This window comes from Thalassophryne amazonica, chromosome 1 (assembly GCF_902500255.1).
Source record: "Thalassophryne amazonica chromosome 1, fThaAma1.1, whole genome shotgun sequence".
Lineage (NCBI taxonomy): Eukaryota > Metazoa > Chordata > Actinopteri > Batrachoidiformes > Batrachoididae > Thalassophryne > Thalassophryne amazonica.
In genome coordinates this window covers 58278425-58304231 of record NC_047103.1, presented here as the reverse complement: position 1 = coordinate 58304231, position 25807 = coordinate 58278425, and the positions used below count along the sequence as shown (strand labels likewise).

General features: G+C 49.1%; 1 protein-coding gene across 1 annotated transcript in view; it reads right to left on the bottom strand.

Annotated features, from left to right (window-relative positions):
- Window positions 1-25807, bottom strand: part of malrd1 (MAM and LDL receptor class A domain containing 1) — a 244722-nt gene that overhangs the window by 192203 nt on the left and 26712 nt on the right. Inside the window, exons 6-7 of the mRNA XM_034170522.1 lie at window positions 16883-17014; window positions 4811-4963 (exon numbers count right to left, since the gene is read on the bottom strand). Coding sequence (XP_034026413.1) covers window positions 4811-4963; window positions 16883-17014 — 285 coding nt within the window. The remainder of the gene's footprint in view (window positions 1-4810; window positions 4964-16882; window positions 17015-25807) is intronic.

Below are 25807 nucleotides of genomic sequence, written 5' to 3'. Positions count from 1 at the left end.
TGACCCAAAGCACACAGCCAAGATATCAAAGGAGTGGCTTCAGGACAATTCCTTGAGTGTCCTTGAGTGTCCCAGCCAGAGCCCAGACCTGAATCTGATTGAATATCTCTTAAAATGGCTGTGCACTGATGCTCTCCATCCAGCCTGATGGAGCTTGAGAGGTTCTGCAAAGAGGAATGGGCAAAACTGCCCAAAGATACTTGCACCAAGCTTGTGGCATCATTTTCAAGAAGACCTGAGGCTGTAATTGTTGCCAAAGGTGCATCAACAAAGTACTGAGCAAAGGGTGTGAATACTTATGTATACGTGATTTAGTTTTAATAGTAAATGGACTGCATTTATATAGCCCTTTTCCATCTGCATCAGACGCTCAAAGGGCTTTACAATTATGCCTCACATTCACCCCGATGTCAGGGTGCTGCCATACAAGGCGCTCACTACACACCGGGAGCAATAGGGGATTAAAGACCTTGCCCAAGGGCCCTTAGTGATTTTCTAGTCAGGTGGGGATTTGAACCCAAAATCTTCTGGGTTCAAATTCTGGTAAAAGTAAGAGTCCCTTTGGGTGCTCCCTTGTTTACACTTTTAGTCGTCACAGCAAATCCAAGGTGGACATGCATGTTGAATTGGCACAAGTTTTATGCCGGATGCCCTTTCCTGATGCAACTCCATATTACATGGAGAAATGTGGCAGGGGTAGGGTTTGAACTGGGAACATTCCACAGCAAAACCAAGTGCACTAATGACTTGGCCACCACCCCTGCAGCTTTTTTTTTATTCTTAATAAAAAAAATTGCAAACATTTAAAAAAAATCATGTTGTCATTATGGGGGGTAGTAGAATTTTGAGGGGAAAATATTTCCTCCATTTTGGAATAAGGTATACCATAACAAAATGTGGAAAAAGTGAAACACTGTGAATACTTTCTAGTTGCACTGTATCTAGTGGGCACATGCTCATTAGCTCTTAGGTCTCTATTGTGACAATTTACACTGGTGTACAGCCAAAATGCTTCTGAAATAAATAGTCAAACTTTACTCATTTTGGGCCAGAATGAAAATGATGTTTGAAATTGTTGATTGGCTCTAGTTTTTAGTAAGATATGTTCCTCCTATGCCTCTAAGGGTTAATATATAAAACCGTTTTACTTATTTATAAACTGTTACAAAAACAGAACAGGTGAAATATCATTATAAAAACAATTAGAGAAACATGAAACAACCTATGTTTATGATTTATCATGAAAACTATAGTATTAGCACATTCTAATTATGTAGAGGTTAAACGTAAAAATTTAAGTATCTTGGAAACAGGAGCCAGACAGACATTCTGTCATATCTGAATCCATTCAGCATCCCAAAATCCATAATAAATAGCACTTTTTTTCTGAAGCAGAAAAAAATTTGTAGACCAGTGTCCACACTCTAAATGCATTTAGTACCTGTTCAACTCCACTTTACTATTTACTAAGTCGGGGGGGATGGTCTAGCAGTTAAGTGTTGAGGATCCTCGGTTCAAATCCCAGCCTGACTGGAAAATCACTAAGGGCCCTTGGGCAACGTCCTTAATCCCTTAGTTGCTCCCGGTGTGTAGTGAGTTCCTTGTACGGCAGCACCCTCACATCGGGATGATGTGAAGCATTATTTGTAAAGCACTTTGAACGTCTGATGCAGAAGGAAAGGCACTATATAAATGGTTCAGTTAGTATATATTATATGAGAGTGGGAATACTTGGAGGAGCACCAAGCAAGTGGTTGTATTGATGCCAAAGCTACCTGTGAGCTTAACCTCCACCCCCGAAAGCTGTCCCTCTGGGTTTCTTCAGCTCAAAATACAAGATGGAGAACTAATAAGATTTGTGTCCCATGTGATATTACTACTCTGACTCTTCTTTTTCTGAGTGTGCCACGACACCGACATGGAAGAGAACTTTACACACTGATTCCAATGGCTCTGACAAAGTATGAGTATTTCATCCCAATGTGCAAATGACACTGATCCAGAGGTGATCCAAAGCTGAAATCTGACATTGAATCAGCAAAGAATATATATATCTCAACAGCTTGGGACTCTGAGGAGGGCGGTCGCATCTCCTCCACTCTCCCTTATCTCTGCTCTCTGCTTTAACCTTTAAGTCCCCACTTCACCAGTCTGTGAATTCCTCAAATTATATTGGATACTGATTCTATTGGACTAACCATGGAATTGATCAGCTGGTCTCTGAACACTATTGACACCATCTTTTCTACAAGAAGGTCAGGACCAGGGATCCTACATGACCAGATGGAACTCATCCTACGGGCTATGTTCTCAACTCCTGGGGGTCTTGGCGTATTGCATGCTTGGCACCTTTCTCCATTGAGGACGTCGAGGATTTATTCATATTTGATCTTATGGTAGCAGGGCTGGTACTCTCTGGCTTATGTGCTGCCCTGATCTATCGGAAAACTGGCAAGACGGCGGCATCAAGAACCACTGCCTCTCGCTTGTCTGTCATGATTAATGAGGTGGGCAAGGCATTGAATTCTCAGACTGCGATGACTCTTGAACTCAGACGCAAGTTGGATGACATCTTGGAGGAGATGCGTGCCTTGCAGTTGAAGTTGAAGATTTCGGAGGCCGGGGAATATTCTTAATTCATAATTGGGAATATTCTTAATTCATAATTGGGATTTGGTTGTTCAAGTGGAACTGTTAAAAGTGTTTTTCACTGCTCAAACCACAACATGGCAGGCTTATCAAGCCTGAAGGACAAACTGCCCAACTGTTTTCCTCCAGAGGAATGTCTTCAGGCCTTGGTGATTATTTGGCTCCTTCTTATCTCAACCCACAAAGACAATAAACTGTTTTTCATGGGATTGAAGCATGCTCCACTCCCTCTCCCCACCCCCCTCCTACCCCCCATCACACACACCCAACTCCGGCTTCTGCTCACGTCACACCCCTTCCCTTCTGCGTGGGCGGCGTGGTTTTAGCTGTTGCTGGTCCCCCCCCACCAAGCTGACAGTGGCGCAACTCAGGGTTGCTGCATGACCTTCACCCACTTGCCTTAATTCAGATAACGGACTTCTTCAAATTTAGTGCACATAAACAATGTCAAATGTGTATGTGCTGTCTTTAATTCTGATGTGTGCCATTATTACGGTAAACAAGTAATAATTGTGGACTAATTGCTGTTTGAGGTAACTGGAGTGTAAACATAATTTCTCCACTGTGAGATCAATAAAGTATATCTCATATACACTCAACAAAAATATAAACGCAACACTTTTGGTTTTGCTCCCATTTTGTATGAGATGAACTCAAAGATCTAAAACTTTTTCCACATACACAATATCACCATTTCTCTCAAATATTGTTCACAAACCAGTCTAAATCTGTAATAGTGAGCACTTCTCCTTTGCTGAGATAATCCATCCCACCTCACAGGTGTGCCATATCAAGATACTGATTAGACACCATGATTAGTGCACAGGTGTGCCTTAGACTGTCCACAATAAAAGGCCACTCTGAAAGGTGCAGTTTTATCACACAGCACCATGCCACAGATGTCGCAAGATTTGAGGGAGCGTGCAATTGGCATGCTGACAGCAGGAATGTCAACTAGAGCTGTTGCTTGTGTATTCAATGTTCATGTCTCTACCATAAGCCGTCTCCAAAGTCATTTCAAAGAATTTGGCAGTACATCCAACCAGCCTCACAACCGCAGACCACGTGTAACCACACCAGCCCAGGACCTCCACATCCAGCATGTTCACCTCCAAGATCGTCTGAGACCAGCCACTCGGACAGCTGCTGGAACAATCGGTTTGCATAACCAAAGAATTTCTGCACAAACTGTCAGAAACCGTCTCAGGGAAGCTCATCTGCATGCTCGTCATCCTCATCGGGGTCTCGACCTGACTCCAGTTTGTCGTCGTAACCGACTTGAGTGGGAAAATGCTCACATTCGCTGGCATTCGGCACGTTGGAGAGATGTTCTCTTCACGGATGATGCGAAGGAGATGTGTTGCACTGCATGAGGCAAATGGTGGTCACACCAGATACTGACTGGTATCCCCCCCCAAATAAAACAAAACTGCACCTTTCAGAGTGGCCTTTTATTGCGGGCAGTCTAAGGCACACCTGTGCACTAATCATGGTGTCTAATCAGCATCTTGATATGGCACACCTGTGAGGTGGGATGGATTATCTCAGCAAAGGAGAAGTGCTCACTATCACAGATTTCGACTGGTTTGTGAACAATATTTGAGGGAAATGGTGATATTGTGTATGTGGAAAAAGTTTTAGATCTTTGAGTTCATCTCATACAAAATGGGAGCAAAACCAAAAGTGTTGCGTTTATATTTTTGTTGAGTATATGTTGCATGTGAAAATTCAATCAATGTAGAAATCCTGAAGTTCATTGTTATTCAATTTATTATAATAAAGTTCAAATCAAAAAGTAACATATGCCTGGTGCTTTTTGTAAATAAATAAATTCATACACTTCCACAGGTATTTGACAAAATAAAAATAGACCAAAATACAGGTTGGGAACCTCAAAACATTTCAATGTCAGTCAAATATTGTTACATTGGGAGGTTAATGGTAGGAGTGATATTGATAGATCAATATGATGATTGATGCCATAACATAGGAGTCACATTCTTTGTATGTGTTGACATACTTGGCCAATAAAGCTGATTCTGTTTCAGATTCTGATAATACAACATTGCCTCACCGACTAGGATGTGTCTGAATGAGAACATGTTGGTTGTGTTCTTGCACACCCTATGCACGTGGTGCGTGTGGAATCTTGTTTTGCTACCTTCAGTACTATTTGTAGAGTGGTCCAGAGGTGGCGGGTGACTTGTGTAGTCTGGCGGTACCTCCACTGAAGAACCTCTGATCCAGTCAAAGCCATCCCCGGGCGTGAGCTCAGACCAGCCACAAGACCCCGTCTCAAAGTCACACTGAGAGGCTGAATTGATAAGATAGCAAAGTATTTGAATTAATGTTGGGTTACAGTGGGGATAGGCCAGTGGTTCTCAAAAGTGGTCCTTAAGTGTCTGTTAGTACCTGACTGGATGAGCACACCTGAATGAACTGATCAGCTTGTGGTACACAGTAAATTTTGCTGAAGTAAAATATACTCTGCCAGGATAACATTTGGTCCCAGTCTAAATAGAGTAAAATACCCTCTATTATAGAGTGAAATCAGCTCTACAGTCTTGTCATATCAAGTGTTTCTACTCAAATAAGAGTTGATGTTACATTGTGACAGAGTTGATTTAGCACTGTGATAGAGTATATTTAACTCTATTTGGACTAGGACCAAATGTTATCCCAGCAGAGTAAATTTTGCAGAGTAAAATTTACTCTGCAGGGAGAAATGGAAAATGTGTAAGTTAAGCGGTACTTCATGAATGGGCTGAGAACCACTGGGCTGGATGATATGGCAACAAATATCACATTATTTTTCCCTATATTGATAACTCTTTATCACAATATCTAATTTTATAAGAATGTTGCTAGTTTTATCTTAATACTGGCTGAATCCTGAAGTAACCAGAGGGTTCAAGATAGGGGAAACCATGGCACGGTGAATCAAGGGGCACAGTGAATTAGTAGCTATATCTGCAAAACTACATTTATATTTGCAGCAGTTATGCCATATTTCTATGGATAACAACATCCCCCTTATAAATTAGTGTTTTGATTTTGGATACGTTAGGGGTAAAACTAAGTGGCAAGTGAAGTCAGTTTTTTTTCCTATCAAAAGTAAATTTTGTGGATGTCAGTGTCTTTGTATTTATTTCTCACAACAGAGGAAAGGTGGCCCAAAAATTATTCGTTAGAAGACTACCCAGTCCAACCGATGAGCATGTGTTATGTCTTCTCCAGACTATCAGCTATTTGTGACGGGGCACAGTGAATCAATCTAGAAAGTGATTTTGTTGTGTGTTGGGGGGTGTGGCTGGACATTTTGGTGTTCTTTTCTTTTCTTTGCTCTCCAGGTGGCATGAAAACTGATTTGTCTGTGGAGAAGGTGCTGGCTGAAGAGTCCTTCACCCTCATCAACATCATGTGCAGCACCTGTGAATGGTGCTCACGTGCAGCCTTAAAGACTTTCAGCTGAAGCAGATAATTGGATGGCGTTCTGCATTTAAGTCATGTGTGATTCAAGCAGAACTGCCGGGAACTCGACCTTGTGATGTTCGTTTGTGAGACGCTGAGGACCGCGCCTGGGTTTGACACATCGAGCCCGTGAAGGAGGAAGGGTGAGGGACACATGCTGTCAGCACACATCAGAGGTGATTAAGTGTTTGACTAATTGTTGATAGTAACTTGGTATTTTGTTACGCAGTATATTTGAATTGTGATGAGAATGGTGCAGCTTGCTTCTCACTGCTGTGACGTGCGGACAAGTGATCCTCCACCTGTTGTGAGAAGCTGCTCATTTGCATAAAGCTCAAAATACAGACCTGAATGTGTTGCTGATAGTGTGTGTCTTTTGAAGGATATTAGTTGTAACTGCTGACTTACCTCACCTCTTCTATCCTTCGCAGAGAGTCGGTTTGTCATGTCCACCTGGGGGGTGGTTGGCGGTAATAGTGGGTCCAGGAGCGCCGGGCTTCGATCCTTTTGGGCGCTGGAGAGCGTGCCAGCCTTCACTCCACCAGAAGGACGCTATTTCAGTTTTTACACTTTATTATGCACTAGCGGGTGAAATAAATAAATTGTTTTTGTTATTGGAACCGCTTTCTGGTTATTTTTAGCGCTGGGTTCCGTCTGACGCAGGTCCGCTCCTCAACCCGCGTCGACACATAACAGATTTACTAAGCCCCAGTATCAAGTGGATGACAAATGTTACTTGTTGAAGCTTATACATTTATTTTTCCATGAAGTATTTCTATAATTTGTGTATATAAACAACTGTTTTCACGTTTATACAGAAATTATGACAGTTGTATTTATAATAGTTTCTAAAGGACTTATATCACTATATAAGTCACTCACACATTACACAGCTGGATTGCTGGATTATAGTTTGTATATGCATCAGCATATATTTAATAAGTTTGAAGAAATCTTTATAATCATGTGTTTTTTCATTATATTCTAAGTTGATTCACTGTGCCCTGTGAATTAGTGTCCGGGGCACAGTGAATCAAAAATTTTAAAATCAATTTTAAAAACCTTTAAATTACACTTGGGGAGAAATAAATAACACAGCCTTACCCAGACAGCAAATGGATCTGGGCCGGATGTAGTCCAACATCCGGTACCAATCCTGAAAACGGATCTGGTCCAGACAATTTTTGCACCCTGGCCCAGATCTGGCACAGCTCCACTTTACAGTTCTGGAACAGATCCGGACCAGATCTGAACTGGATCCGCGAAAGACCAGCCATTTACAGCCCATATCTGGCACGGATCTGGGACAGATGTGGTCCACATCACAGCACCATGGCAGGAACATGGGGTTAGCATAACTATAAGCAGTGTTATCTGCACTCGGCAGAAACTATCCATTAGCGTTTCTAAACTCAGGGCTGTGAAAACTCTGCGGATCATGGGGGGGGGGTTGTTACTGTGTACTCTGTAATCGTGATCATCACTGAGGTTTTTTTTAAATGCTTATCGCAAAGCGCCTTGTTTCTTTACGACAATCAAGTTATATAAGTCCACGGACACTGATCTGTGTGTTACAGATACAAATCAGTTTTCTTGGATCCATGGGACTTACCCCTGTAAAATTTGTTCTACCACAGTGCTGTGATGTGGTCCACATCTGTCCCAGATCTGTGCTATATATGGGCTGTAACTAGTTGGCCTTTCGCGGATCCAGTTCAGATCTGGTCCGGATCTTTTCCAGAACTGTAAAGTGGTGCCATGCCGGATCTGGGCCAGGGTGCAAAAATTGTCTGGACCGGATCTGTTTTCAGGATTGGTACCAGATGTTGGACTACATCTGGCCCGGCTCTATTTGCTGTCTGGGTATAAACAATATCTTGCTGTATTAAATCCACAATAGAATGGCCTAAACCTATGCATAATGTGTTTATGCTGCCACAAAACAGCATTTCTGATCCACTGTGCCCCGGTTTCACCTACACTTCTGTCTTTAATTGTATTCTATTTTGGAAAGCATTTTGCACATATGGTCAGAAAGTGATACACAAATAAATATTAAGATTATTTTTCTTATCATTACTTTTGTTACCATGAATATTATCATGATTGTCGTAGCAGCAGCATATGCCTAGAGCTTTGATTGTGAAAGGTCAGGATGGGAGGTGTGTCCATTTATACTTGTATTTTGCTGGTCTATTTTGTATCCAATAAAAGTCAGTACAGCTATAATGCTTAGGGCAGTTTCCCCATTACCAGTTAATGCTGCCCGTCTGTCTACATTATTGGCACAAAAAATAATCAGATACCCAACTGCGGTCTTACATCACGTGCAAACACAACAAAAAATAGCATTTTAAATCATTGTGAGTAATTGGGAAATCTTTCAACATCAGGACACATGATCCAAAACAGTAAATACTTTATGCAAAGAGGAAGTAATAATTTATAAAAAAATAGATGATGGTGGGCATCTGGGTACAATATGTAGTAATCAGGACCTACTGTTCTCTAAGCAGAAGCCTCCTTCTGATTCTTTTCTACAGTGTAAATCCAATGAAAAGTATGCTACTCTCTTCAACAGAAGACAGTTTTGTGATGTAAACAGAAACATTTTAGCTTTGTGGAAAGTGTGGGAATAACACGGCAGTAGCACTATGCACACAAACACTTATTTAATAGGACTTGGGTCCGTACTTGTGTGTATTTAGCAATAACTGGCAATACTCTGCAATCATTGGTTACACTGTGTTGCAAGTGGTCATATACAGTGCATCCGGAAAGTATTTACAGTGCTGCACTTTTAACACATTTTATATTATAGCCTTATTCCAAAATGGATGAAATTAATTTTGTCCTCAAAATTCTATACACAATACCCCATAATGACAATGAAAAAATTTAGATTTTTTGTAAATTTATTAAAAATGAAAAACTAAGAAATCACATGTATGTATGTATTCACAGCCTTTGTCATGAATCTCAAAATTAAGTTCTGGTGCATCCTGTTTCTATTGATCATTACCTTGACATGTTTCAACAGCTTAATTGGAGTCCACTGTTGGGAAGGTGTCGTAGCACGGACCCACAACAGGGGGCGCAAATGAACGGACAATGAGTAAGCCAAAAGGTAACAATTTACTGTTGTGACAATACACAACTAAATGTACAGAAATTGCAAAGTCAATGAACACCAGGTGACGTGTGGGCAGGCTCGAAGATAGAAGACCCCGACGAGAGAGAGACCGCGTCCCACACGGCCTCCACCACCAACGGTCTGAAGAACACCGGAGCCGCCAAGTCCCGAATCCCCAGGTGACCTCTGTCTTCGGCTGTCGACCCTGGTACTGCTGGCAGAAAGCAGAAGAAAAAAAGATGAATGAGTGTAAATCCTTACACTCAGTGGTCTACAGTCTGTGCACAGTTAGGAGGAGAACCTCCACCTCCGAATCACACACTCGTGCAGCTCCTAGTGTGACCACTTATCTGTAGCGCGGTTGTCGTCGTCACGCTCCACGCCACTTCCCAGATAAGGGTGACAACCACAGGACAACGGCTGCAAATGAGATTAGATTATTATTCTTTAAGGATACAGCAGAGAATTACCTCACGGTAGTCGATTTCTCGGCGAGGAGGTGGAGTCCCGATCCGGCTTTTAAGATGGTGATGATGATGATGAACGAGTGACAGCTGGTGCAGGGGATGAATGACAGCTGTCACTTCTTCAGGGTCCGACGCCCTCTCGTGCTTGGAGCCCGCACTCCAAGCAGGGCGCCCTCTGGTGGTGGTGGGCCAGCAGTACCTCCTCTTCAGCGGCCCACATAACAGGACCCCCCCCTCAACGGGCGCCTCCTGGCGCCCGACCGGGCTTGTCCGGGTGTCGGCTGTAGAACTCGGCCAGGAGGGCCGGGTCCAGGATGAAGCTCCTCTTCACCCAGGAGCGTTCCTCAGGTCCATACCCCTCCCAGTCCACCAGATATTGGAACCCCCGGCCCTTACAACGGACGTCCAGGAGCCTGCGGACCGTCCAAGCAGGTTCCCCGTCGATGAGCCGGGCAGGAGGCGGCGTGGGTCCAGGTGCACAGAGGGGCGAGGTGTGGTGAGGCTTTATATGGGACACGTGGAATACCGGGTGGATCCGCAGTGAAGCTGGGAGTTGGAGCTTCACTGCGGCCGGGTTGATGATCTTGAGGATTGGGAAGGGTCCGATGTATCTGTCTTTCAGTTTGGGGGAGTCCACACAGAGGGGAATGTCCTTGGTCGAGAGCCACACCTCCTGCCCAGGCTGGAACGTGGGGGCCGGGGACCGTCGGCGGTCTGCATGGGACTTGGCCCTCGTCCGGGCCTTTAACAGGGCAGAGCGGGCGGTCCGCCACACCCGGCGACATCTCCGAAGGTGGGCCTGGACCGAGGGCACACCGACCTCTCCCTCCACCAGCGGGAATAATGGGGGCTGGTACCCCAAACACACCTCAATAGGGGAGAGGCCGGTAGCAGACAAAACTTGGCTGTTGTGGGCATACTCGATCCAGGCCAGATGGTGACTCCAGGCCGCCGGATGTGCGGAGGTGACACACCGAAGGGCCTGCTCCAACTCCTGGTTGGCCCGCTCTGCCTGGCCGTTGGTCTGGGGGTGGTACCCGGACGAGAGACTCACGGTGGCCCCCAGCTCCTTGCAGAAACTCTTCCACACCTGTGAAGAGAACTGGGGACCACGATCCGAGACGATGTCCGACGGTATCCCATGCAGCCGCATGACGTGGTGGACCAGGGGGTCTGCCGTCTCCTGGGCCGTCGGGAGCTTCGGGAGGGCCACGAAGTGGGCCGCCTTGGAGAACCGGTCCACTATCGTGAGGATTACGTTGTTGCCCTGGGACGGCGGGAGGCCCGTGATGAAATCCAGGCCGATGTGAGACCAGGGGCGATGAGGCACTGGCAGGGGTTGGAGGAGGCCCGTCGTCCTCCGATGGTCTGCCTTGCCCCTGGCGCAGATGGTACAGGCCTGGATGTAGTCCCGGACGTCGGTTTCCAGGGACGCCCACCAGAAGCGCTGCTGGACTACTGCCACGGTCCTACGCACCCCGGGATGACAGGAGAGCTTGGACCCGTGACAGAAGTCCAATACGGCAGCTCTTGCCTCTGGTGGGACGTACAGTCTGTCCTTGGGGCCAGTCCCCGGGTCCGGGCTCCTGGTCAGGGCCTCCCGGACGGTCTTCTCCACGTCCCAGGTAAGGGCGGCCACGACAGTGGACTCGGGGATGATGGTCTCGGTGGGGTTCGACAGCCCCGCTTTGGCTTCTTCTTCGTGCACCCGGGACAAGGCGTCTGATTTTTGGTTCTTGGTCCCGGGGCGGTATGTAATTCGGAAGTCAAAGCGCCCGAAGAACAGAGACCAGCGGGCTTGCCTGGGGTTCAGCCGCTTGGCGGTCCGGATGTACTCCAGGTTCCGATGGTCAGTGAAAACCGTGAAGGGCAACGAAGCCCCCTCCAGCAGGTGTCTCCACTCTTCAAGAGCCTCCTTCACCGCAAGAAGTTCCCGATTGCCAACGTCATAGTTCCGTTCAGCTGGGGTCAACCTGCGGGAATAAAAGGCACAAGGATGGAGAACCTTATCAGCCTCCACGCTCTGGGACAGCACGGCTCCTATCCCTGAGTCAGTGGCGTCCACTTCTACTACGTACTGGCGATCAGGATCAGGCTGCACCAGAACTGGCGCAGTCGAGAACCGGCGTTTCAACTCCTGGAACGCGGCTTCGCACCGATCCGACCAGGCAAAGGGAACCTTGGTGGAGGTCAGGGCAGTCAGGGGGCTAACTACCTGACTGTAACCTTTGATGAACCTCCTGTAAAAATTTGCAAAATCGAGGAACTGCTGTAGTTTCCTGCGGCTTGTTGGTTGGGGCCAATCTCTCACCGCCGCAACCTTAGCCGGATCAGGGGCGACGGAGTTGGAGGAGATGATGAACCCCAGGAAGGACAAAGAAGTGCGGTGGAACTCGCACTTCTCGCCCTTCACAAACAGCCGGTTCTCCAACAACCGCTGTAGGACCTGACGTACATGCTGGACATGGGTCTCAGGGTCCGGAGAAAAGATGAGTATATCGTCCAGATATACGAAGACGAACCGATGCAGGAAGTCCCGCAAGACGTCATTTACAAAAGCTTGGAACGTCGCGGGGGCGTTAGTGAGGCCGAACGGCATGACCAGGTACTCGAAGTGACCTAATGGGGTGTTGAATGCCGTCTTCCATTCGTCTCCCTTCCGGATCCGAACCAGGTGGTACGCATTTCTAAGATCCAATTTCGTAAAGATTTGGGCTCCATGCAGGGGTGTGAACACTGAATCCAACAGAGGTAACGGGTATCGGTTGCGAACCGTGATCTCGTTCAGCCCTCTGTAATCAATGCATGGATGGAGTCCGCCGTCTTTTTTACCCACAAAAAAGAAACCAGCACCCATCGGGGAGGTGGAGTTCCGGATCAGCCCGGCAGCTAAGGAGTCCCGGATGTAGGTCTCCATTGATTCGCGTTCCGGATGTGAGAGGTTGTACAACCTACTGGACGGGTACTCAACGCCTGGGACTAAATCGATGGCACAATCGTACGGCCGGTGCGGAGGAAGAGTGAGCGCCAGATCTTTGCTGAAAACGTCAGCAAGATCGTGGTACTCCTCTGGCACCGCCGATAGATTGGGGGGGACTGTGACCTCCTCATTAGCTGTAGTGCCGGGGGGAACCGAGGATCCTAAACACTCCCGGTGGCAGGCTTCGCTCCACTGCGTCACAACCCCGGACGGCCAATCAACCCGGGGATTGTGCTTCACCATCCATGGAAAGCCCAAAATCACTCGGGAGGTAGATGGTGTTACATGGAACACTATCTCCTCCCTGTGATTCCCAGACACAACCAATGTCACTGGTTGTGTCTGATGTGTGATCAATGGAAGCAGGGTGCCATCTAGTGCTCGCACCTGCAATGGTGCCGGCAGAGCCACCAGAGGGAGCCCTACTTCCCTTGCCCATCTGCTGTCCAGCAGATTCCCCTCTGACCCCGTGTCTATCAGTGCTGGGGCGTGAAGGGTTAACTCCTCACAAAGGATTGTTACTGGGATTCGTGCCGATCTGCGGGGTCTTTCCGCGTGTGTGTTATGGCCCACCCTTAGCCCAGATTCTAAGGACGGGCGTTGTAGTTTGACCGTTCAGGGCAGTCCCTCTGCATATGCTCACAAGAGCCGCAGACAAAACACTCCCCACGGGCCAGTCTCCTTTGTCTGTCACTTAATTTTACTTTGGCCCTGCTCGTGTCCATAGCCTCCTCAGCAGGGGGAGCTGTAGCCCCACGGGGCCCTCTGGCAGTGAAGCGTGGGGACGTCTTATCGGAACCGGAAGGGGGAGGGACGGCTCGTACCCGGTCACGCCCCCCGGCCTGCTCCCGACGATGCTCAGTCAAACGGTTGTCTAAGCGTATAACCAAATCGACAAGCCCGTCAAAATCCCGCGGTTCCTCCTTCGCCAGTAGGTGCTCCTTGAGGACCGGTGACAGTCCATTTACGAAGGCGGCGCGGAGCGCAACGTTATTCCAGCCGGACCTCGCTGCCGCGATGCGGAAGTCGACTGCATACTCGGCTGCGCTACGGCGCCCCTGTCTTATCGACAGCAGCACGTTTGAAGCAGTCTCGCCTCTGTTAGGATGATCAAACACTTGTTTGAACTCCCGTACAAACCCAGCATAAGACGTTAGGAGCCGTGAGTTCTGCTCCCAAAGCGCCGTAGCCCATGCGCGTGCCTCTCCTCGAAGCAGATTGATAACATAAGCTACCCGGCTAGCATCTGAGGCGTACATGACAGGGCGCTGTGAAAAGACGAGCGAACACTGCATGAGGAAGTCCGCGCACGTCTCGACACAGCCCCCGTACGGCTCCGGAGGGCTTATGTAAGCTTCAGGGGATGGTGGGGGGGTTTGTTGAACGACCAGTGGTACGTCTGATTCAGGCCCAGGACCAGCCAGAGGAGAAGCTGCAGCAGCGCCCTGATCGTGCGCTTCCACCCTGGCGGCGAGAGCCTCCACTCTCCGATTAAGGAGGACATTCTGCTCGGTCACTAAATCCAACCGAGCCGTGAAGGCGGTTAAGATCTGCTGCAGCTCACTCAACACGCCTCCCGCTGACGCCTGCGCTCCTGGCTCTGCCATTGGCCGTTCACGCTCGAACTGACGCCCCTCGGAATCCATGACGATTGGCCGAGAAATCCTGTTGGGAAGGTGTCGTAGCACGGACCCACAACAGGGGGCGCAAATGAACGGACAATGAGTAAGCCAAAAGGTAACAATTTACTGTTGTGACAATACACAACTAAATGTACAGAAATTGCAAAGTCAATGAACACCAGGTGACGTGTGGGCAGGCTCGAAGATAGAAGACCCCGACGAGAGAGAGACCGCGTCCCACACGGCCTCCACCACCAACGGTCTGAAGAACACCGGAGCCGCCAAGTCCCGAATCCCCAGGTGACCTCTGTCTTCGGCTGTCGACCCTGGTACTGCTGGCAGAAAGCAGAAGAAAAAAAGATGAATGAGTGTAAATCCTTACACTCAGTGGTCTACAGTCTGTGCACAGTTAGGAGGAGAACCTCCACCTCCGAATCACACACTCGTGCAGCTCCTAGTGTGACCACTTATCTGTAGCGCGGTTGTCGTCGTCACGCTCCACGCCACTTCCCAGATAAGGGTGACAACCACAGGACAACGGCTGCAAATGAGATTAGATTATTATTCTTTAAGGATACAGCAGAGAATTACCTCACGGTAGTCGATTTCTCGGCGAGGAGGTGGAGTCCCGATCCGGCTTTTAAGATGGTGATGATGATGATGAACGAGTGACAGCTGGTGCAGGGGATGAATGACAGCTGTCACTTCTTCAGGGTCCAGCGCCCTCTCGTGCTTGGAGCCCGCACTCCAAGCAGGGCGCCCTCTGGTGGTGGTGGGCCAGCAGTACCTCCTCTTCAGCGGCCCACATAACATCCACCTTGGGCAAATTCACTTGATTGGACATGATTTAGAAAGGCACACACCTGTCTACAGAAAAGGTTCCACAGTTGACAGTGCACGTTAGAGCACAAACCAAGCATGAAGTCAAAGAAATTGCCTGTAGACCTCAGAGACAAGATTGTCTGAAGGCACAAATCCTGGCAAAGGAACTGAAATATTTCTGCTGCTTTGAAGGTCCCAATGAGCACAGTGGCCTCCATCATCCTTCAATGGAAGACGTTTGGATCCACCAGGACTCTTCCTAGAGCTGGCTGCCTGTCTAAACTGAGTGATAAAGGGAGAAGGGCCTTAGTGAGGGAGAATCAAGAACCCAATGGTCTGTCAGAGTTCCAGCATTCCTTTATATAGAGAGGAGAATATTCCAGAAAGACATCCATCTCTGCAATCAGGCCTGTATGGTAGAGCGGCCAAACAGAAGCCACTCCTTAGTAAAAAGCACATGGCAGCCCACCTGGAGTTTGCCAAAAGGCACCTGAAGGACTCAGACAATGAGAAACAAAATTTTCTGGTCTGATGAGACAAAGATTAAACTTGTGTGATTGCCAGGTGTCATATTTGGAGGAAACCAAGCACTAACCCTACAGTGAAACATGGTGGTGGCAGCATCATGCTGTGGGGATGTTTTTCAGTGGCAGGAACTGAAAGACTAGTCAAGACTACCTCAGGTGTGGTTTTTCTGGCCAATTGACTCTGCTTTTTTTCCTCTCTGTCTGATGTGCAGAGGGAAATTTGCAGGAATGGCATCAGTGGACAACAGGATGCTGGACTGACTGCGACATGCCATGCATGAAGCTGATGCAGCAGATCTTCTGAATTTCTGTTTTGTGCCTCTTCAGCTCTGTAAAAACCTTGTAAGTGTTAGAAAGGCCTAAGCAGTGGGTCACGCCTCTGAGTCTGGTCTGCTTGAGGTTTCTTCCTCAATATCATCATAGGATGTTTTTCCTTACCACTGTCGCCTGTGTGATTGCTCTAGGGGTTGGTAAGGTTAGACGTTACTTGTGTGAAGCACCTTGAGACAGCTTTGTTGTGATTTAGTGCTATATAAATGAAAATAAATTGAATTATAATTGAAATGCACCTTGAGACTGCAATTACTGCCAGTGGTTCACTAACAAACTATTGAGCAATGGGTATGAATACTTATGTATGTCAATTGTGTTACTGGGATGCAACCTGGGGCCAAAAATCAGCAAAGGGAGACCTTTTATTTCAACAATTTCCTCAGCTTTGGAAGATGAGATTCCACCTTCATGGCAGCTTCTTGAGTCATTGGTTCTGTGTGCCCTCTCTTTCTCCTGCATTGTTTACAACACTTGTCAAATAACTCAAACCACACTCTACAGCAAGAAATGATCATGCACTTTGATGTACGAGCTAAAAACTGCAGATATTGCTTCCATGAAGTAATAGGCTTTGAAATATGTTCATATAGAGTATGAATATACAAAGTTTATCGTTGCTAGAGTTAAAATGTTTCACAATACGTTATGGTGATCATTTTATTACCCAACCCCAGAGGTTACAGTATTTCACCCAAATGACAAACTAAATTCACAAAGATGGCCCTTATGAGACAAATAAAAGCAAGAAACAAAGTGGCTTCAGCCACTGTGAGCATTATAGCACAAGACAACAAATCAACAGGCTGCTCACAGTCCACAAACAAATCAGACAATGGATGATTTTCTGTAGATGTGAGAATGAGCAACAGGTTTCTTACGGCAGTTGGCTTCGTCCTCTCCATGGGGGCAGTGTGACATGAAGTCACACACTTTGCTTTCCTCCACACACTCCACACTGCTGCAGGCAAATGACAAATGCGGGCAAATAGAGGGAGTGGGCACACTGCTCTCTAAAAGAGACAGAGGTTACTGTGTTTCAATCAACTTGGCAATCAGTTTTCACAGTTTAATTTTGCAAAGTCAGAGCTTATCCATTGTCAGATCATTCAGTATACATTCATGACACAAAAAAATGTGTCCCAGCATATGAGATGCAAAAATTGCAATGGGATAGTTGGACAACACTTGACTCTTGTCTGCAGGTGTCATGAGGAAGAGGTCTGTCCGAACTCAATTAATAATCTGCCATTGATGAAATCATGGATTTATTAGTGCAGGCTGTTTGACCAAATCAAATCAATTTTATTTATATAGCGCCAAATCACAACAAACAGTTGCCCCAAGGCGCTTTATATTGTAAGGCAAAGCCATACAATAATTACAGAAAAACCCCAATGGTCAAAACGACCCCCTGTGAGCAAGCACTTGGCGACAGTGGGAAGGAAAAACTCCCTTTTAACAGGAAGAAACCTCCAGCAGAACCAGGCTCAGGGAGGGGCAGTCTTCTGCTGGGACTGGTTGGGGCTGAGGGAGAGAACCAGGAAAAAGACATGCTGTGGAGGGGAGCAGAGATCAATCACTAATGATTAAATGCAGAGTGGTGCATACAGAGCAAAAAGAGAAAGAAACACTCAGTGCATCATGGGAACCCCCCAGCAGTCTAAGTCTATAGCAGCATAAGTAAGGTTCAGGGTGGTTCAGGGTCACCTGATCCAGCCCTAACTATAAGCTTTAGCAAAAAGGAAAGTTTTAAGCCTAATCTTAAAAGTAGAGAGGGTGTCTGTCTCCCTGATCCGAATTGGGAGCTGGTTCCAGAAGAGAGGAGCCTGAAAGCTGAAGGCTCTGCCTCCCATTCTACTCTTACTCTTAAACCCTAGGAACTACAAGTAAGCCTGCAGTCTGAGAGCGAAGCGCTCTACTGGGGTGATATGGTACTATGAGGTCCCTAAGATAAGATGGGACCTGATTATTCAAAACCTTATAAGTAAGAAGAAGAATTTTAAATTCTATTCTAGAATTAACAGGAAGCCAATGAAGAAAGGCTAATATGGGTGAGATATGCTCTCTCCTTCTAGTCCCTGTCAGTACTCTAGCTGCAGCATTTTGAATTAACTGAAGGCTTTACAGGGAACTTTTAGGACAACCTGATAATAATGAATTACAATAGTCCAGCCTAGAGGAAATAAATGCATGAATTAGTTTTTCAGCATCACTCTGAGACAAGACCTTTCTGATTTTAGAGATATTGCGTAAATGCAAAAAAGCAGTCCTACATATTTGTTTAATATGCGCATTGAATGACATATCCTGATCAAAAATGACTCCAAGATTTCTCACAGTATTACTAGAGGTCAGGGTAATGCCATCCAGAGTAAGTATCTGGTTAGACACCATGTTTCTAAGATTTGTGGGGCCAAGTACAATAACTTCAGTTTTATCTGAGTTTAAAAGCAGGAAATTAGAGGTCATCCATGTCTTTATGTCTGTAAGACAATCCTGCAGTTTAGCTAATTGGTGTGTGTCCTCTGGCTTCATGGATAGATAAAGCTGGGTATCATCTGCGTAACAATGAAAATTTAAGCAATGCTGTCTAATAATACTGCCTAAGGGAAACATGTATAAAGTGAATAAAATTGGTCCTAGCACAGAACCTTGTGGAACTCCATAATCAACCTTAGTCTGTGAAGAAGATTCCCCATTTACATGAACAAATTGTAATCTATTAGATAAATATGATTCAAACCACCGCAGCGCAGTGCCTTTAATACCTATGGCATGCTCTAATCTCTGTAATAAAATTTTATGGTCAACAGTATCAAAAGCAGCACTGAGGTCTAACAGAACAAGCACAGAGATGAGTCCACTGTCTGAGGCTGTTGTGTGGGCCGCCAGAAGAGGAGGTACTGCTGGCCCACCACCAGAGAGTGCCCTGCCTGAAGTGCGGGCTTCAGGCACGAGAGGGCGCTGCCGCCACGGACACAACCAGGGGTGACAGCTGTCACTCATTATCTCTTGACAGCTGTCACCCATCTACAGTACATCATCTCACTCCATAAAGACAGGACGTCATCTCCACCTCATTGCCGAGATATCATCTACCTGTGAAGGTAATTCTCTGCTGTATCTAAAACTGTGTCATAGTCTGAACTCTTTTGCAGCCGTTTTCCTGTGGTGTGCCTTATCTGCTGGATTGGCATTTGGTGTGAACAGCGACGGCTTCGCTTCACACCCAAACCAGATAAGTGGTTTAACAGGTGCTGCACGAGTGTGTGAGTAGAGGTGGAGGTGACTTTCCACCTTCTGACTGTTTTTGTTACTGGGTGTGCACACACCCACATCTCACTGTTTGTGCTCCTCGCCAGCAGTACCAGATCCGACAGTCGGGGACGGTGATCACCTGGGAATTCGGGACTTGTCGGCTCCAGTATTCACCAGGTTCTGTGGCGGTGGAAATCGTGTGGTCCCGGCTCTTCTCAGGACAGACGTCTTCTATCCTCGAGCCTGCCCACACGTCACCTTGGTGTATTGACTGCTATCAGATTCTGTGATTGTCTGTATAATCGTTGTGCACATTCACAACATTAAATTGTTACCTTTTGGCTCATCTATTGACCGTTCATTTGCGCCCCCTGTTGTGGGTCCGTGTCACTACACTTTCCCCAACAGAGGCCATGAGAAGATCATTTGTAACCTTCACTAATGCTGTTTCTGTACTATGATGAATTCTAAAACCTGACGGAAACTCTTCAAATAGACCATTCCTCTGCAGATGATCAGTTAGCTGTTTTACAACTACCCTTTCAAGAAGATTGGCCTATAATTAGCTAAGATAGGTGGGTCAAGTGATGGCTTTTTAAGTAATGGTTTAATTACTGCCTGTTGGGAAGGTGTCGTAGCACGGACCCACAACAGGGGGTGCAAATGAACGGACAATGAATAAGCCAAAAAGGTAACAATTTAATGTTGCGATAATACACAACGAAATGTACTGTAATCTGCACAGTCAATTTAACACCAGGTGACATGTGAGCAGGCTCGAAGATAGAAGACCCCCGACGAGAGAGAAGCCGCGTCCCACACGGCTTCCACCACCAACGGTCTGAAGAACACCGGAGCCGCCAAGTCCCGAGTCCCCAGGTGGCCTCTGTCTTCGGCTGTCTACCCTGGTACTGCTGGCAGAAAGCAGAAATATGATGAGTGAGTGTGAGTCCGCACACTCAGTAAATCCACAGTTAACGAGGGAGGAAGCGCCTCCACCTCCAAGCACACACTCGTGCAGCTCCTGTTTGAGCACTTATCTGGGTGGGAGGTGTTGCGAAGCCGTCGCTGAACACCTCAGACGCCACCTCCACAGACGAGTCTCACCGACAGGAAAACGGCTGCAAAGAAGAATTTAGACAGATATACAGTCTTAAGTTCACAGAGAAATTACCTTGGTAATGGTAGTCGATTTCTCGGCGTGAGGTGGAGTTGCAGTCCGGCTTTTATGGTGGTGATGATGAACGAGTGACAGCTGGTGCAGAGGATGAGTGACAGCTGTCACTTCTTCTGGATCTAGCGCCCTCTCGTGCTTGGAGCCCGCACTCCAAGCAGGGCGCCCTCTGGTGGTGGTGGGCCAGCAGTACCTCCTCTTCAGCGGCCCACACAACAGGACCCCCCCCCTCAACGGGCGCCTCCTGGCGCCCGACCAGGCTTGTCCGGGTGTCGTGCGTAGAACTCGGCCAGGATGAAGCTCCTCTTCACCCAGGAGCGTTCTTCAGGTCCATACCCCTCCCAGTCCACCAGGTATTGGAACCCTCGGCCCTTACGACGGACGTCCAGGAGCCTGCGGACCGTCCAAGCAGGCTCCCCGTCGATGAGCCGGGCAGGAGGCGACGTAGGTCCAGGTGCACAGAGGGGCGAGGTGCGGTATGGCTTGATGCGGGACACGTGGAATACAGGGTGGATCCGCAGTGAAGCCGGGAGTCGGAGCTTCACTGCGGCCGGGTTGATGATCTTGAGAATATGAAATGGTCCAATGTACCTGTCCTTTAACTTAGGGGAGTCCACACAAAGGGGGATGTCCTTTGTTGAAAGCCACACCTCCTGCCCGGGCCGGTATGTGGGGGCCGGGGAACGTCGGCGGTCCGCATGGGTCTTAGCCCTCATCCGGGCCTGTAATAGAGCAGAGCGGGCGGTCCGCCACACCCGGCGGCACCTCCTGAGGTGGGCCTGGACTGAGGGCACACCGATCTCTCCCTCCACCAGTGGGAACAATGGGGGCTGGTACCCCAAACATGCCTCAAAAGGGGAGAGGCCGGTAGCAGACGAAACTTGGCTGTTGTGGGCATACTCGATCCAGGCCAGATGGTGACTCCAGGCCGCCGGATGTACGGAGGTGACACACCGAAGGGCCTGCTCCAACTCCTGGTTGGCCCGCTCTGCCTGGCCGTTGGTCTGGGGGTGGTACCCGGACGAGAGACTCACGGTGGCCCCCAGCTCCTTGCAGAAACTCTTCCACACCTGTGAAGAGAACTGGGGACCACGATCTGATACAACGTCCGATGGTATCCCATGCAGCCGCATGACGTGGTGGACCAGGAGGTCTGCCGTCTCCTGGGCCGTCGGGAGCTTCGGGAGGGCCACGAAGTGGGCCGCCTTGGAGAACCGGTCCACTATCGTGAGAATCACGGTGTTGCCCTGGGACGGCGGGAGGCCCGTGATGAAATCCAGGCTGATGTGAGACCAGGGGCGATGAGGCACTGGCAGGGGTTGGAGGAGGCCCGTCGTCCTCCGATGGTCTGGCTTGCCCCTGGCGCAGATGGTACAGGCCTGGACGTAGTCCCGGACGTCGGTTTCCAGGGACGCCCACCAGAAGCGCTGCTGGACTACTGCCACGGTCCTACGCACTCCGGGATGACAGGACAGCTTGGACCCGTGACAGAAGTCCAATACGGCAGCTCTTGCCTCTGGTGGGACATACAGTCGGTTCTTGGGGCCAGTCCCCGGGTCCGGGCTCCTTGTCAGGGCCTCCCGGACGGTCTTCTCCACGTCCCAGGTGAGGGTGGCCACGACAGTGGACTCGGGGATGATGGTCTCGGTGGGGTTCGACAGCCCCGCTTTGGCTTCTTCTTCGTGCACCCGGGACAATGCATCTGGTTTTTGGTTCTTGGTCCCGGGGCGATACGTGATCTGGAAGTCAAAGCGCCCAAAGAACAGAGACCAGCGGGCTTGCCTGGGGTTCAGCCGCTTGGCGGTCTGGATGTACTCCAGGTTCCGATGGTCCGTGAAAACCGTGAAGGGCAACGATGCCCCCTCCAGCAGGTGTCTCCACTCTTCAAGAGCCTCCTTCACCGCAAGAAGTTCCCGATTGCCGACGTCATAGTTCCGTTCAGCGGGGGTCAACCTCCGGGAATAAAAGGCACAAGGATGGAGAACCTTATCAGCCTCCACGCTCTGGGACAGCACGGCTCCTATCCCTGAGTCAGAGGCGTCCACTTCTACTATGTACTGGCGATCAGGATCAGGCTGCACCAGAACTGGTGCAGTCGAGAACCGGCGTTTCAACCCCTGGAACGCGGCTTCGCACCGATCCGACCAGGCGAAGGGGACCTTGGTGGAGGTCAGGGCAGTCAGGGGGCTAACTACCTGACTGTAACCTTTAATGAACCTCCTGTAGAAATTTGCAAAGCCTAGGAACTGCTGTAGTTTCCTGCGGCTTGTTGGTTGGGGCCAATCTCTCACCGCCGCAACCTTAGCCGGATCAGGGGCGACGGAGTTGGAGGAGATGATGAACCCCAGGAAGGACAAAGAAGTGCGGTGGAACTCGCACTTCTCGCCCTTCACAAACAGCCGGTTCTCCAACAACCGCTGTAGGACCTGACGTACATGCTGGACATGGGTCTCAGGGTCCGGGGAAAAGATGAGTATATCGTCCAGATATACGAAGACGAACCGATGCAGGAAGTCCCGCAAGACGTCATTTACCAAAGCTTGGAACGTCGCGGGGGCGTTAGTGAGGCCAAACGGCATGACCAGGTACTCAAAATGACCTAACGGGGTGTTGAATGTCGTCTTCCATTCGTCTCCCTTCCGGATCCGAACCAGGTGGTACGTGTTTCTAAGATCCAATTTAGTGAAAATTTGGGCTCCATGCAGGGGCGTGAACACTGAATCCAACAGAGGTAACGGGTATCGGTTGCGAACCGTGATCTCGTTCAGCCCTCTGTAATCAATGCATGGACGGAGTCCGCCGTCTTTTTTACCCACAAAAAAGAAACCAGCACCCATCGGGGAGGTGGAGTTCCGGATCAGCCCGGCAGCTAAGGAGTCCCGGATGTAGGTCTCCATTCATTCGCGTTCCGGACGTGAGAGGTTGTACAACCTACTGGACGGGTACTCAGCGCCCGGGACCAAATCGATGGCACAATCATACGGTCGGTGCGGGGGAAGAGTGAGCGCCAGATCTTTGCTGAAAACGTCAGCAAGATCATGGTACTCCTTTGGCACCGCCGATAGATTGGGGGGGACTTTGACCTCCTCATTAGCCGTAGTGCCGGGAGGGACCGAGGATCCTAAACACTCCCGGTGGCAGGTTTCGCTCCACTGCGTGACAACCCCGGACGGCCAATCTATCCGGGGATTGTTCTTCACCATCCACGGAAAGCCCAAAATCACTCGGGAGGTAGAAGGTGTTACATGGAACACTATCTCCTCCCTGTGATTCCCAGACACAACCAAAGTCACTGGTTGTGTCTGATGCGTGATTAATGGAAGCAGGGTGCCATCTAGTGCTCGCACCCGCAATGGTGTCGGCAGAGCCACCAGAGGGAGCCCTACTTCCTTTACACATCTGCTCCAGCAGATTCCCTTCAGACCCCGTGTCTACCAGTGCTGGGGCGTGAAGGGTTAAATCCCCACAAAGGATTGTTACTGGGATTCGTGCAGATTTGCGGGGTTTTCCCGCGTGCGTGTTATGGCCCACCCTTAGCCCAGTTTCTAAGGACGGGCGTTGTAGTTTGACCGTTTGGGGCAGTCCTTCTGCATGTGCTCGCAAGAGCCGCAGACAAAACACTCCCCGCGGGCCAGCCTCCTTTGTCTGATATTTGATCTTAATTTGGCCCTGCTCGTGTCCATAGCCTCCTCAGCAGGGGGAGCTGTAGCCACACGGAGCTCTCTGGCAGTGAAGCGTGGGGACGACGTCACCTTATCGGAACCGGAAGGGGGAGGGACGGCTCGTGCCCGGTCACGCCCCCCGGCCTGCTCCCGACGATGCTCGTTTAAACGGTTGTCTAAGCGTATAACTAAATCGACAAGCCCGTCAAAATCCCGCGGTTCCTCCTTAGCCAGTAGGTGCTCCTTAAGGACCGGGGACATTCCGTTTACAAAGGCGGCGCGGAGCGCAACGTTATTCCAGCCGGACCTCGCTGCCGCGATGCGGAAGTCGACTGCATACTTGGCTGCGCTGCGGCGCCCCTGTCTCATCGACAGCAGCACGTTCGAAGTGGTCTCGCCTCTGTTGGGATGATCAAACACTTGTTTGAACTCCCGTACAAACCCAGTATAAGACGTTAGGAGCCGTGAATTCTGCTCCCAAAGCGTCGTAGCCCATGCGCGTGCCTCTCCTCGAAGCAAATTAATAACATAAGCCACCCGGCTAGCGTCTGATGCGTACATGACAGGGCGCTGTGAAAAGACGAGCGAACACTGCATGAGGAAGTCCGCGCACGTCTCGACACAGCCCCCGTATGGTTCCGGAGGGCTTATGTATGCTTCAGGGGACGGTGGGGGGGTTCGTTGAACGACCAGTGGAACGTCTGATACAGGCCCAGGACCAGCCAGAGGAGTGGCTGCAGCAGCGCCCTGATCGCGCGCTTCCACCCTGGCGGTGAGAGCCTCCACCCTCCGATTAAGGAGGACATTCTGCTCGGTCACTAAATCTAACCGAGCCGTGAAGGCGGTTAAGATCTGCTGCAGCTCACTCAACACGCCTCCCGCTGACGCCTGCGCTCCTGGCTCTTCCATTGGCCGTTCAAGCTCGGGTTGACGCCCCTCGGAATCCATGACGATGGCCGAGAAATCCTGTTGGGAAGGTGTCGTAGCACGGACCCACAACAGGGGGCGCAAATGAACGGACAATGAATAAGCCAAAAAGGTAACAATTTAATGTTGCGATAATACACAACGAAACGTATTGTAATCTGCACAGTCAATTTAACACCAGGTGACGTGTGGGCAGGCTCGAAGATAGAAGACCCCCGACGAGAGAGAAGCCGCGTCCCACACGGCTTCCACCACCAACGGTCTGAAGAACACCGGAGCCGCCAAGTCCCGAGTCCCCAGGTGGCCTCTGTCTTCGGCTGTCGACCCTGGTACTGCTGGCAGAAAGCAGAAATATGATGAGTGAGTGTGAGTCCGCACACTCAGTAAATCCACAGTTAACGAGGGAGGAAGTGCCTCCACCTCCAAGCACACACTCGTGCAGCTCCTGTTTGAGCACTTATCTGGGTGGGAGGTGTTGCGAAGCCGTCGCTGAACACCTCAAACGCCACCTCCACAGACGAGTCTCACCGACAGGAAAACGGCTGCAAAGAAGAGTTTAGACAGATATACAGTCTTAAGTTCACAGAGAAATTACCTTGGTAATGGTAGTCGATTTCTCGGCGGGGAGGTGGAGTTGCAGTCCGGCTTTTATGGTGGTGATGATGAACGAGTGACAGCTGGTGCAGAAGATGAGTGACAGCTGTCACTTCTTCTGGGTCTAGCACCCTCTCGTGCTTGGAGCCCGCACTCCAAGCAGGGCGCCCTCTGGTGGTGGTGGGCCA